Source organism: Emydura macquarii, unplaced genomic scaffold, assembly GCF_026122565.2.
Source record: "Emydura macquarii macquarii isolate MOO-44397 ecotype Brisbane River unplaced genomic scaffold, CSIRO-AGI_Emac_v2 contig_3692, whole genome shotgun sequence".
In the NCBI taxonomy this organism is placed as follows: domain Eukaryota; kingdom Metazoa; phylum Chordata; order Testudines; family Chelidae; genus Emydura; species Emydura macquarii.
Window position 1 is genome coordinate 6,000,452 of NW_027133829.1, and position 13,621 is coordinate 6,014,072.

The 13,621-nt window shown below is 44.6% G+C and overlaps 1 protein-coding gene across 2 annotated transcripts in view; it reads left to right on the forward strand.

Annotated features, from left to right (window-relative positions):
• The window catches only part of SORCS1 (sortilin related VPS10 domain containing receptor 1), a 384,379-nt gene that overhangs the window by 253,625 nt on the left and 117,133 nt on the right, over positions 1-13,621 (forward strand). For both annotated transcript variants that reach the window (XM_067537229.1, XM_067537228.1), the window contains exon 5: positions 9,394-9,467. In XM_067537229.1, the coding sequence (XP_067393330.1) occupies positions 9,394-9,467 (74 nt within the window). The remainder of the gene's footprint in view (positions 1-9,393; positions 9,468-13,621) is intronic.

The following is a 13,621-nucleotide window of genomic DNA, read 5'->3' on the forward strand; positions in this document are numbered from 1 at the left end:
AAAGCAAATAAGATTACAGATAAATTAAGTGTAGGCCCAGATCTTCAGATATGTAATTTGGTTTCGCTCCAATTAAATCAGTGGAGCTATGTCAATTTACACCACTTGAGAATATTGCTTATTGAGTCCATGTAGAAGAAGTATTTAAGGTCTTCATATAATATATTAAATCACACTCAAGTTTCAAGGAAATTTCAACCATCTCTAACTGTAGATGATGGTAAGGCAGGGGGCTTAAGAGGTATAAGTTGGCTCAGATCTAAAGTAAGAGAAATCCATTGGGTCATGTCAACAGTTGATAAGATTTAGACTCAGTGCCTAACTCCCTTTTGAAAATGAGATTTAAGTTCATAAACTGGTTAGGTGTTGTGATGCTGAGCACAGAAATGCTTACATACCTTTAAAATTTAGGTCTTAATCTATCTGGCACGTCAGTTCCCTATTTGGAAAATGGAGGTAATAGATTCCTAAGCCAGAGGGGACCATTGTGATCTTCTAGTCTGACTGTCTGTATAAGAAAGACAAGGTGGGTGAGATAACACAGGCCAGAGAACATCTCCAAAATAATTCCTAAAGCATATTTTTTAGAAAAACATCCAATCTTGATTTAAAAATTGTCAGTGATGGAGAAGCCATCTTGACCTTTCCTTCCCTCATAAGGGTGTTGAAGAAACCCTCTATTAATGATTGTGAGGCTATCAAATACTACAGTGCTGAGAGCCATGTGTGTAGCTAGATAGAAAGATGAAAGAAGAATGTGAAAGGAGTAGGAGAGAGGAAATGTAAGGAGGAGATTATTGCCTTGTCAACAAGAGTAAAATTCTGATTTTTTTTTTATTCGATTTGTACACATTAGAAGTTTCGCCTGAGTAGGTGCAAAATAAAAACAGAGTGACAAATCAAGATTTGACCCTTAGATGGAAATTTAGATGAAAACTGATCAAAGGTTCTTTTTCTATTTGTGGCTAGAAAAATTGAAGAACATTATATCATTTCAGTCTAATAACAAAAATTGCCTGTAATCAGACTGAAACGCTTGCCAAAGAAAATAAAATGTCATCTCCTAAGAGACTACCTGAGCCTGTCATAACAGCCCTAGAAGAGGAAAAGCTTATATTACAACACAGAAGTAAAATACCGTGCAATTTTTTTTCATGAAAGCACCATAAATGATAAATGGGGGGGAAATATCCCAATATCTTGTCTAGGTAAAAATCAAGCCCAGCCTCCAGATATCCTTTTCTTCCTTCTGGTCCACCATTCCATGCCAAAATGGTATCCCATACTCAGCAGAGCACCCTATAGGGAAAAATATTTTATTTCATTTTTTGGCTTGTTCACTGAAAATCATTAATACTGCCCAAGGTTCCATGAGATTTAACTCAACATCTCATGCTATTTCATGGTAAAACCAGTAATTTTGTGCCATTGGCTGAAACGGAATTATCTTGAGCACTAATGAGATGTTCCACAACCAATGTTTGGAGAATCTGTAATAACTCTCCAGTCACTATGTCACCATTTTGTAGGAAACCAGGGTGAATAAATGAGTATTATAAAAACTCAGGTCATGATAAAGAAGGAGGGTCTGTCGGTGCCCTGTGCAAATACAACTTTTTATGGGACTAATCCCAGTCAGTAGAATCAGTCAGTCTCGCCAAACACAATGGGAAATTTGGCCATTGGCTTCCAGGGAACCAAAAACAGGCCCTAAGAACATATGCAATATCCCCTGCATTTTGTGCACGTATAACTAGAAGTGATGTGAATGTAGTGAGGTATGAAAGACCCAGATACAAAAAAGAGTGATGTGTATTTCCTCTGCTTAAAACAATTCCATCAAGCTTTTCTTCTCATTCCTCTCAGTTCACAAGACACCCTATTGCTGGTGCAGTGTTTCCACAACCGGAGATGTTTAAGACGTGACATTAATAATGATAGTGCTCAATGTTTTGCTGTGACAGAAGCTGTAGAATGAGAGGCAAATGGGTGGAGACAAGTCTTATTTGGTGATTCCACCTCCCTTCATTTTATTAGACAACCATCTGTTTATCCAGGGAAGGCCTACGACCCATTTTCACTAGTGACTGAAACAAAGACATTTTGGTGTCCCCATTCTTTCTTTCTTGATAAAGGGAAACGGATGATTTTTTCCCACATGAATTTAATATTTTCAGTTATTTTTTTAACCAAAAAATCCTGAAAATGGAAAAACTGAAAATATTTTCCTCTTTCTTGACATCTTTTTTTTTCTTTTTTCTATTTTGCAATGGAGAAAGGAAGGGTAAAGGGAAAAGGAGGGAAATGCAAAATGTTTTGTTATCTTTCTCAAAGGATATTTCAAAATATTTAACATTTGAAACAGATCTAGTTAATGTAAGTAGCATCTCAGCATCCCTAGGAGATATTATCCCTATCTATAAAATGGGGAAATTGAGGCAGGGAGATGTTAAGGGAGTTGCCCATGGTCATACAAGGAATCTGTGGCAGTGCTGGGAATAGAACCCATGGAATAGAATTCCATGTTCTGTACTGTAACAAAACTCAGAATACTTCTGGTCAACTGGAAGATTTAAAATAATATCCTGTTCTTCTCAAATTCTCCCTTCTCCTCCTTGGCAGAAGCAGTGCTATATTCTTCTCCTTTCCCAGACTCACTAATTCCGTCTTTAAGGAGGTCAAAACATTGCTAAGAAAGCATAAAGGATGTCCTTTGATGCATCTTCAAGCCCAATGGCAAGAGCAATAACTCTCAGAAGACATACCTGGCTGCATTCCTCTTCATTCCACTGGAAATTAAGTCTAAAGTTGAGGACAACCCATTTGAAGGTGATGGCCTATGTATTTCAAAAACCAATGCGTTATTGGAAAAAATGGAAGAGACCAGATCTACAGCTGCATCCTTTGCAGTCTTTCAAAAGAAGATATTTTATACCTCTTTTCAGATTCCAAAGACGGTATTACCCACCTTATTCTTCTTCATTCAACGAAGGTAGACATAAATACCAATACCAACAACAACAATTTTCTGCTTCTCGGTTGTATAAGAAGTGGCCTTTTAAGTCCAAAATGAAACAAAAGAATTGGCTTATCACTGCTTCTTTGCCTGTGGTGAAACGGTGGGTTTGCAGTTGTGTTTGAGAGCAGCAAAGCAATGTTGGATCCTATTTTCCTTACATTTGGAGACCTTTTAAGTCAATGTTACAGTGAGTGGCTAAGGATCACCACAGACAGATGAGTGTTGGACGCTATAAAGAATGGTTATACCATCCAGTCTGATATCCTTGCTCCAAATCAACCTTCCTCTCCCTGTCTTTCATGAACCTCTCTCATGAGACATTGTTAAGATTGGAGATCAATTCTCTGCTAGTGAAGGGAATAGTAGAGAAGGTTCCAATAAATTTCAGGAATCAAGGGTTCTACTCCTACTATTTTCTATTTCCAAAGAAAGATGGAGATCTTTGTCCAATCTTAGATCTAGGAAGCTAAACAAGTACATTTGAAAGATGTGTTTCAGAATATTAAACTTAGGCTTCATTATTTCTTCCCTATCCTTTCTAGATTGGTGGTTTACTGCTCTTGATCTCAAAAAAGCTTTCTTTCATATTTCAGTAACATCATCATACTGGAAGTACCTTCCTTCATGTTGCTGTAGGGCAGAACCATTTCCAATAGAGTCTGCCCCTTTGGCCTCTATCTATCTAATGTCTATCTGTGGTAGAGCGTTCTTCAGGAGACAAGGGATTTATGTGTTTCATTGTTTAGATGACTGGCTCCTAATAGCAATCTCAGAGGATAAACTGGAAGAAATCACAAAATTTGCATGCCCTCTATTCTGAAGTTTAGGTTTCTTAAACCATTAACAGAAATCATTACTGACCCCATCCCAGAAAATCCTGTTCCTAGGAGCTCTTCTCGATTCCCAAAGAGCAAAATCTTACCTTCTGGAGGAGAAGGTCCTGAAGATAAAGGGTACTTTTCAATCTCCGCTGCTGAATCCATCTCAGAGTAAAGTTTTTTTTCTATCACTAATGGGCATGATGGCACATATGTCCCATTTTTTGCAAGGCTTAGGATGAGACTGCCACAGCACTGGTTATCAAAGAACTTCAGACAGTTGGTACACAGCATGGATGTGATAATTACAGTTCCCCAGGAAATACAGAGATGCTGCTGGTGGTGGATGGATCAGGGAAATGTTCTGAGAAGGGTGTTGTCCACTCCCATCTATGATAATCACAACAGACTCCTCAAAAATAGGCTAGGGTGCACATCTTGAGAAGTTTGTAAGAAGGGGACTCGGGGCGACAGGAAGGTTGTCTCCATATCAGCATTCTGGAATCAGGAACAATTAGCTTGACACACACAGCATTCCCCCCCCAGATTCAAGGGTCAGCGGTTCAAGTGGCCATGGACAATATGACAGCAATGTACTATGTAAGCAAACAAGGGGGGAGCCCCCCAATCACCACAGCTTTGTAAGGAGGCAATGACATTTTGGGAATCCAATAGTTTCACATCAGGCAGGAGACCTCATCCACTTGGTGAACAAAGTAAGCGGGAAATCCACCCGGAGGCACAAATGGTCTTTAACAGAGACATCCTTGCTCTATCTGCAACAAGATTCAACAGGAAATACGGTTATTTTTGTCCCAGCGTGGGAAGGGATACTCAGACTCTGGCAGATGTGTTCCTTCGCAGATGGGATATGGAACTAATGTGTTGTGACAACGCTCCTCCTCTACCTCGGTGGGTCCAGTGCTTCCTTCTAGCGGTAGGTCAGGCAACTGCTTCACCCTTTCGTATTCTTCCACCCTCTAGTGGTGGGGGAGGGTAATACAGCCTCTCTAAGATGGCCACTCTCTGCTGGCTCCCGGTCCTGTCTCTGGTTCTCACAGGCCCTTGCCTCTTGGCTGGGGCTCTTGCCCCTCCAGTGAATGGCCCGTGGGGTGGGGGGGATGGGCGGTCCCACCCTCAACTCTGGGCACCAACCAGGGACCCTACAAGTAGCATCCCCGTGCTGTGGCTTCAGGAAAGCTGCTAGCTTCCCTGGGTTACTTCCCCGTGCCCCTTGACTTAATGACTGTACCCTGCTCGGACAGGGGTCCTACCTGGCCTCCTTGCCAGGGGAGGCTCTTGACTCCTCACAGCCCCACTGGGCGTGGTAGTGCCAAACCAAATGTTCAGTTCTATCTTCCCCTTCTGGCAGAGTCTCTTCCCTTAGGCCTCCAGGCCTGGGAAAGGTCCTTTGCCCTCTTCGGGCAGGGTTTTTCCCTCCCCCTGTCTTTGTACCTGCAGGGTTCTCTCCTGCCAGCATCCTGCTCCTTCTCCTAAACCCTCCTGGCTCTTGACCGTGTCTTACCTGCTCACGTCCTCTGGTAGCTCACCTCACTCTCACAACTCCAGCCACACCCTTTCTCTGGAGGGGAGGCTTTTAACAAGTCCTGGGTGGGGCCTTGATTGGCCCCAAGTGTGTTAATTAACCTGGAGTAACCCCTGCTCAGCTACCAGGGGAAAAGGGACTTGCTGAGCCTGGGGCTGATATATTGGCCTTCTAGCAGTCTCCGGTAGCCATCTAGTCTGATCCTGTCACAGTGTGCATCCTCACCATTTTCTCTGATGCTGAAGGTTGTGAGAAAAATAGGACAGATCTTGGCCAGAATGCTACTGAGTGCTCCAGCGTGGCTGAGACAGCTGTGGTTCACAGATCTGCTCATTCTTTCGAAAAGAAACTCGAGACTTTTCAAAGTGTCAACAGAGTTTTGAGACACAACACCAAGGGAAAGTGTAACATCTTGATCCATTATCATTGCATCTGACAGCATGGGCAGTCAGTCCCTAACAAAACTGGAGAGGTCTTTCTCTATGGATACTCAACATGTTCTACTTAATGCCAGAAGAAAATCAACTAGAAAATATTACAAATTAAAATGGAAAAAGCTTTCTCTTTGGACATCTGATAGAAGATAGACCCTGTGTCAGCTCCTATTCAATCTATATTACAGTATTTGTTATATTTAAAGCATAAAGGTTTATCTGTTGCCTCCCTAAAGGTACATCTTACATGCAATAGCAACTTCTCATATACTGATAGATGGTAAATTGGTATTCTCCCAAGAGGTTATTAAGAAGTTTTTTAAAAGGGTTACTAAATTTGTACCCCACCCGATGAAAAATCCTGTGGCACCATGGCACTTAAATTTAGTGTTGTCACAACTTATGTCTCCACTATTTGAGCTCTTATCTTTGTGTTCTTTATTTCATCCATCCATTAAGATTGCCTTTTATTATAGCAATAACATCAGTTAGGAAGATTAGTGAACTTCATGCCTTAGTGGCTGGCCCTCCATTTACAACCTTTTATAAGGACAAAGTAGTTCTTCATCCACATCCTAGATTCATACCAAAAGTCATCTCAAATTTTCTTATCCATCACTTTGCCAGTGTTTTTTTTCCCCCAGATCTCATTCAAATAAGGGGAGAATCAAAGCTACATTGTTTGGATGCAAAAAGCGTTTTATCGTTCTGTTTGGATAGGACAAAGGACTTCAGAGCTTTACATAAATTGTTTGTTTCATATGCTGGTAACTTTAAAGGAAATCCTATTTCTATACAAACATTTTTGGGATGGGTCAGACAGTGTATAATCCCTCACTACATTGAGTGAAGCTTCAATGGCGTGTTTGAAACAGGTTCTGATAGTAGAAATTTGTAGAGCAGCCATGTGGCATTCCTAAACTATCCCAAGAGTGGAAATATGGAAAGGACACTCAAAAAGGAAATGAAGGCTGCTTGCCTGTAACTGAGGTTCTTTGGGATGGACTCTGCATATTCACACTCCACGCTCTCCGTCCCCTCTTTGTGGAGTCCTGTCTTCTTCTGGTTTGGCATTAGTGGTGGAAGGAAGAAAGGCAGTAACTGCTGACATGCCCACTTTTATAGTCACGCCTTCAGAACGTGCTCTGAGCCTGAGGCTGGGGGCAGAGAGGGATGTGTGAGTGGTTGACTACACACGGCTAGTGGAAAGGTGCACAATTCAATGTCACTGGTTGGCACATATCCCAAGAATGGGAATATGCAGAGTCCATCTCAAAGAACCTCGTTAACAGCTCAGGAACTTTCATTTCTCCATTATGCATGGCTGTAAATTCAGCACCCTTCACCAGCATAAATTCATGATGAAAGTAAAAAATGCAGCTGTCCCCAAAACTTGATGATCTGATATCCCCGAACAGAACTAGACTGTGTGTTATATATCACAGTCAGCTGTAGGTAACTGTGTGCAGCTGCATGCATATACAATCACTATGTTTAGCAGCTAACTGCTCACATGCATCGTTTGCAACAGTCCAGGCAAGTATTTTTTTTCCCTCTGAAAACCATTGGCCTCTGCTATTTGAACTGTGAATCCTCTGGGGCTGTCAGTGGTAGTAAGGCAGTATTTCAGCTTCTTTTCAACCAAAGGACAGGAGAATTGCAAACTGGTACACAGGCGTCTTTTAGTTCCAACCTATTCAACCTCGGTTCAGTAGTGGGCAACAGTGGACGCAGAGAATGATCTATGCTTGAAATCCCCAAGAGCCTGACTGTAAGTTAGATGAGAACAATTAAAGTCTCGTAAATTGTGGTACAGATCTATAGAAAGATGGTTCCCACCATGAGCAAAATTAAGTTTTTCAGTGTGCAAACAGCAAGCAAAGTAGGATTTGCACAGGGGAGCCAAGAGGGGTCAGAATTCTCCTCCCCAGCCTGGAGACTGGGCACCTGTACAGCTAAACTGCAATCAGTGGGCTGTAGTAGTGGCCATGACAGGCTGTCCCCCATTAATGAAGGGTTTGTGACACGTGCAGGCTCACCGTTTACAGATCTCCTGGGATCTCTGTGGGATCTGCCATTTCCCAGAACTCTTATAGGCCCCTGTAAATGTGCCCTTCGGGGGGCAGCGTCGGGGTTTCCCCCTCTGAGTCCGTTCTGGAAGGGGGGGGAGGGGAACCACTCCTTCTGACTCTCCCCTACGAGGAAGACTAGTCTTTCGACCGGCCCTAGACGGGGCGGGCGAGCCAACAGCCCTTCACTCCGGCCTGTAGGCAGGGCGGGTGAGGCAACAAACAATCAGTCTAATGGTGGGGACGGTGAGGAGGGTGAGGTTCTCCCGGGGTGGCTCGGGAAGGGGGGAGGGGGACGCAGGCCCACCCGTCTCCACTGCGTCCCAGCCCAGGGCCCTGGCAGTGGCAACAGCGTTAGCTACGGGGTCGGCGGGGCTCCGGCCGCAACACGCCGCCCGGGTGCCTCTGACTCAGCCTCCGTTTAGGGCTGTCCCTGGGCTCCTTCCTCCCCGTACCCCCAGGTACCTTCTTCCTCCGGGTCGCTGGCAAGTGGTAGTCCCATCAGGCCCTCCTCGTCCACGGGGGGCAGCTCCGGCAACTCCATGGGCTCCTCCTCGGAGGGGAGCTCCTCTCCTCCTCCGGCCCCCAGGTGCCGGCTCCGGTTCTCCCCCAGGCTGCCGGCAGGGCCGGTAGGTTCTCCGGGTCCCAGGTCTGGGACTGTTTGGGTCGATCCTCCTCTGGTTCCCTGGCAGCAGGTAGTCCAGGTGGCCCCTCCTCTGACTCCCGGACAGCGGGTGACTCAGGGGGGCTCCTGTCCGACTCCCAGGTAATGGGGGACTCTGGTAGGTTCTCTGTCAGCCCCCAGTCTGGGGTCGAGACGGGCCTCTCCCCTTCAGCCTGAACTTCAGGCCCAGTCCGAGCGTGGAGCCTCCAGGGAGACACGTCCTTCTCCCTCGGCCGTCGCCCTCCGACTGAATTTGCAGGCCGGGGTTTTAAAGGCCTGGCCCCGCCTCCCTGCTTCCGGTCAGGTGGTGCCCGTCCGGCAGCTGACGGCCTGGCCCCGCCTCCCTGCTTCCGGTCAGGTGATCTTCTGGGCTCTAGCAGCCAGGGTGGGTTTGATTCTCCCTCTGGGCCTCTTTCAGAGGGGAACCAGCCCTCCCGGCTACAGCGCCCCCCCACCTGTGCTCACACAAGGGGAATAAATGCATAATCCTTGGTGTAGCCCCTCCACTTCCCAGCCCCTAGTGCCACAGAGCTCCTCACTTCCCATAGCCTTTCCAAAGCCATGCAAGGGCCTGGAGAATGTCACACTGTGTTCCCCAGGGCGCGCTGTTCATTTCCGTTATCTCTTGGCTGTCCACAGAGCCGCCCTTTGCGTTTGGAGGCAATGCCTCAGCAGCAGTGGATGTCTGGGACCACTTCCAAAGCTATGCAAGTTGCCGTTCTGTTCCTCTGTTGTCTGTGTTTATCCTCATGCTTTAATCCGATTCTTGCAATGAAAACGAAACAAACCAACACCAGAGGCCGGGAAGGTACAGTGATTGTACTCTGTTTGTTTTGTCTCCAGTTATACAGCTCGGTTGAGTTTGGCAGAAGATGGCAGCTTCTCCAGGAGGGTGTCGCACCAAACAGGTTCTACTGGTAAGAAAAAAGCACCGTTTTTGGTTAACAAAATATAGAGGTGGTGGGGCTTTCAAAGGAAGGGCCTGCAGCTGATGGGGAGTTGCCGATGGAGACTAATGTTGTCATCACTCAGACCTTTTGCTCTTCACTCTTTGTGATGAGGTTAACAATTTGCCACTGGATTGTCTTTATGTTCTGAGTTTGTACAGCACCTAGCACAGTGGGGTCCTGGCGCATGATTAGGTCTCCTAGCTGCCCTGGTAGCACAAATAATAAGAACTTGATCAGTAATTTTCATCTTCTTAGTGTTGGCCATTGCTGTCTGCAGTGCCATGTATATGCACAGTGCTATTGTAACTCATATGTATGTTCCCGTCTGCACCCAATCCACATAGGGCCAGAAGCCTCCAAAATATCATAAAAAACAACTTTTCCCATGTTTCCCATGGTATTTCTGGCCTGACAAATGCAGAAAGTGCTGGAAATCTTGTAAGAAAGCATGTTTTTGAGCTCTTCAGCTAAATTGTGCAGGCTCAAGAAGTTCAGAGAGTTTGAATGAGCATCTACACTCTTGAATGCTTATTATCCATCCTGAAATCCAAGCCTTTTGAAGTCTGCCCATCATTAGTTACAAGAGGGGTTTATCACATATTGAACTGATGGACATCAGCAATAAGAATAATGATGATAATGATCAATGTTCCTTTCTGCAGAGATAAAACCCTGCAGGCGTTTGAGGGTCTAGCAAAAGAGAGAAGGAAGACCAGGAATTTCAAAAGCACTGCAAAGCAAAGAATAACAAATAAGATTAAAAACTGCTCCTATCACCCACTAATCTTCCCCCAAACACAAACTGAACAAGAAACCAAAAGCTCTTAGCTTCACCTAGAAGGGGATGTCTTTGACATATTTTGGTCATTGATGCCTTTTAAATTGTGCTTCTGCTTTCCAAAAAAACAACACAGTTATAGAAAGGGGAGTTAAATTTTATTCTGGATCATGCTTCATCACCAGAATTGCTCACTAAGTTCCATTTGAATGGCCAAATTTTACCTTCAGAGTTCTGTATCCCACTAGGAAACAACTGGGATTACTGAAGACAATATGTGACAACATTGGACCTCATTGTCCATTGGCTTGCTTTCTTTTTCAGTCATTTCCACCAGTGCAAAACTCTGCTGAATCAGTTTGTTGTAAATGGCTCCATAAGGAACAAGGCAACAGAGAATCAAGCCCATGGGGTTTTGCACATGTATAACTCAGAGCAGAAGCTGTTCTGCAGAATCTTTATTGCCCAGACTGTTGTGCAAGCCAGAAAGAACCCAGTTTGACTCTCAGATCCCAGGATTGCGTTTGCGGGGCTGCCAGCTAGTAGAAACCTATATTTATGTTTTAATTATTTGTAAACTGAGCAGATATGATCTGGAAATCATTGGGACATGATCAGCTTGAGGCCCGTGATGCTACTTTTACAGTTGCTCTTCAGAGCAGAAGTGAACTTAGAGAGATAACATTCCAGACTTAGAGTCCTTCAGTAGAGAATGTTGGGTGAGATCCTCACCTTTACTCTGGTCCCTTTACACTGAATAAGAGGGCTGGAGTGATACAAGGAAGCACTAAAAGCTCTGGGTCAGGTTGATGAAGGATTTGCCTGGTGCAGGAACCACAGGAGTCAGCGGTAAGGCTGTTCCCAGGATCCCTTGCAGCCCAGGTGTACAGGGTGAGCCAGGGACACGGCTGGGAGTGGGAGGAACATGTCAGGGGTGGGGCCACATCACACAATGCTACAGAGATTGTGGAGCACTTCGCAGTCTAGGCTTCCTGGGGAGACGGCTGTAAGTTAGATTGGTTGCCAGGGCTGTCAAAGTTACGCCAGGGCCTCTCCAGCCTTTGGCGCGGTTCAGGATTAGGAGGCCACAACAGTGGCAAAATGCCACTAGGCAGGGCTGCGAGGAAAGCATTGCGTCTAACCCTTGGCTTTGCACGTATGTACACCATGCATTTATGTTTTCTTTGACAGGGAAGAAACATTCAGAGTTGAAACACACTCTAGTGCCAATCCGATCAAAACTGAAATTCCTAATTGCTCACTAGTATGCTTTAATTGCCATTTGACCCCGCCCTCAGATAAAAAGTCCTGGGGCACTCCAAGTCTTGTGAATGAATTCACCAGGGGCTCTTAATGCTCCTGTAGAACAAGATCTGACTGTAAATGTTACCAGAGAAACCCACTGTCATCTTTCCTGCTACCTTTTTAATCTATGTTTCCAAGAGAATTTTCTTTTTCTTATTTTCGGCTGCTACGGGAAAGTCCTCAGAGTAATTTAAACCACAGAAAAACAACATTAAAGTAATCTGCTGACACCCCCCGCAAAACTTTGAGAAAACATTCTGTTTAGGGAGAATTCAGCTGCTTGTAGATCATATGTACTCTGTATTCCTTTGTTCCCTCTTTCATTTCCATAAAAACAGAATCTTTGATTCTTCAGGGCCCATCTGTTCACACTTTTTATCCCTCCACCTGCAGCTTACAGTCATTCTCTGACATCCAGACTGGTTGCTGGGATAGGGATTGTGATGTTGCCTCCAGGTGGGAGATACCAGGTGCGGGGTACGCAGATGAACATAAACCTCTACAAGAAGCAGAGGCCTGGGGCTTTTTCATGTGGAAAACAAGAGGGATGAGGTTGACTCATCTCTCTCTCTCTCTCATAAGGGTATTTTGAGGATAAACTCATTAATACATGTGGTGTGCTCAATCTGTGGTGATGCGCTCCTTATAAGAACCAACATTTCCCATGATGACCACAGTCTGGGACTCTTCTGATGCACTCACTCAACGAGAGGGGAGAAATCGGTGCATCAGAGAGCCCAGCCCATAGAATAAGAGCATAAAGCACCCAACTATAACTTCCATGAGACACCGCAGCACAATTTTTGTATCAAAATATTGCAGTTTTTGGATGAAGTATTTTGATTTTCAATATTTGGCTGAAAAGCCATCAGAGGCAGTACTAGCTCCTCAAAGCAATGCTGCAATGGCAGTTTTCTGGAGAGAGCTGTAATATTTTCTGATGTGGTATCAAGGAGAAAGAAGGCATGAAACCATAGCAGGGTGCAAAACACATGGAAACACATGGCAGGGTGCAAAACACAGAGAAGGAAATGGTCACTGCTTTGGGGAGATTAGGCTTCATTAGAAAGAAAATACAGTTCAAACAATTTTCTGGATGGACATGACTGTCCTATCTCCAAACAGAGCAGTTATCCCTTTTTTGGTCATTTACACACATCTAACATTATCATACAACACAATCCAATTAACTTTTTTTACAGCATCCTTAGCACCATGGGATGGAGCTAAATAAAGAGACCCTCAGATTTTGGAGGAGGGATTCTAAATCTGGCCCCAGATCTGCATACAAAATTTAACAAATATCCCCTGTCTTTAGAGTGGATGATCCAGAGTTCACTTGAATTCTGGGTTGTCTGAAATCCAGATCCAATTTTTTTTTTTTCCAGCTTGAGCTCTTCTTTAGTGAATAAACATTATCATTGAACGTTTCAGTGAAAGAATCAGTCATGGGTGAGGGGGAAAAGGAAGTAATCAGAAATCCAAGTTCTGTAGCCGAGAAAGTGACTTGTTCAATTGGGCGATGCGGGAGGACAGATAGTTTCATATAGATAATAAAGCACCAGAGAGACAGAACACTAGGGCTGAGAGGAGGAGGCTGCAAGAGGAGAAGAAGCCAACAGAAAAACAAGAGGACAGACGGTTAGCAGGTGAAGGTGGTGAATCCATGGAGAGTTTTGACAGTAAAAGGAGGTTTTAAAACTGGATTCGGAGATGGATGAGAAGCCAGTGGAGGTGATAGTGAGTTGATATGGCCCTGCTTCCTGCAGCAAGGGAGTAATGTGGCCGTAATGTTATGAACTTCCTGGCATTTAGAGAAAAATCCTGTGAATTGAGTTTGGAAATGGAGGTTGATTTAACTCCAATTTGACTGCTGCATATAACTGCAACTTTACCCTGAGTATGGGAAAGAGAGAGAAGTGGACAGATAGAGGGTGAGAAAGACGTGTTTATATGTATGCATGAATAGAGAGAAAGGAGGAGAGACAGACGAAGAGGTGAGGGGGTGGGTGGATGGAGGATGGGATGTGTTTGTGTT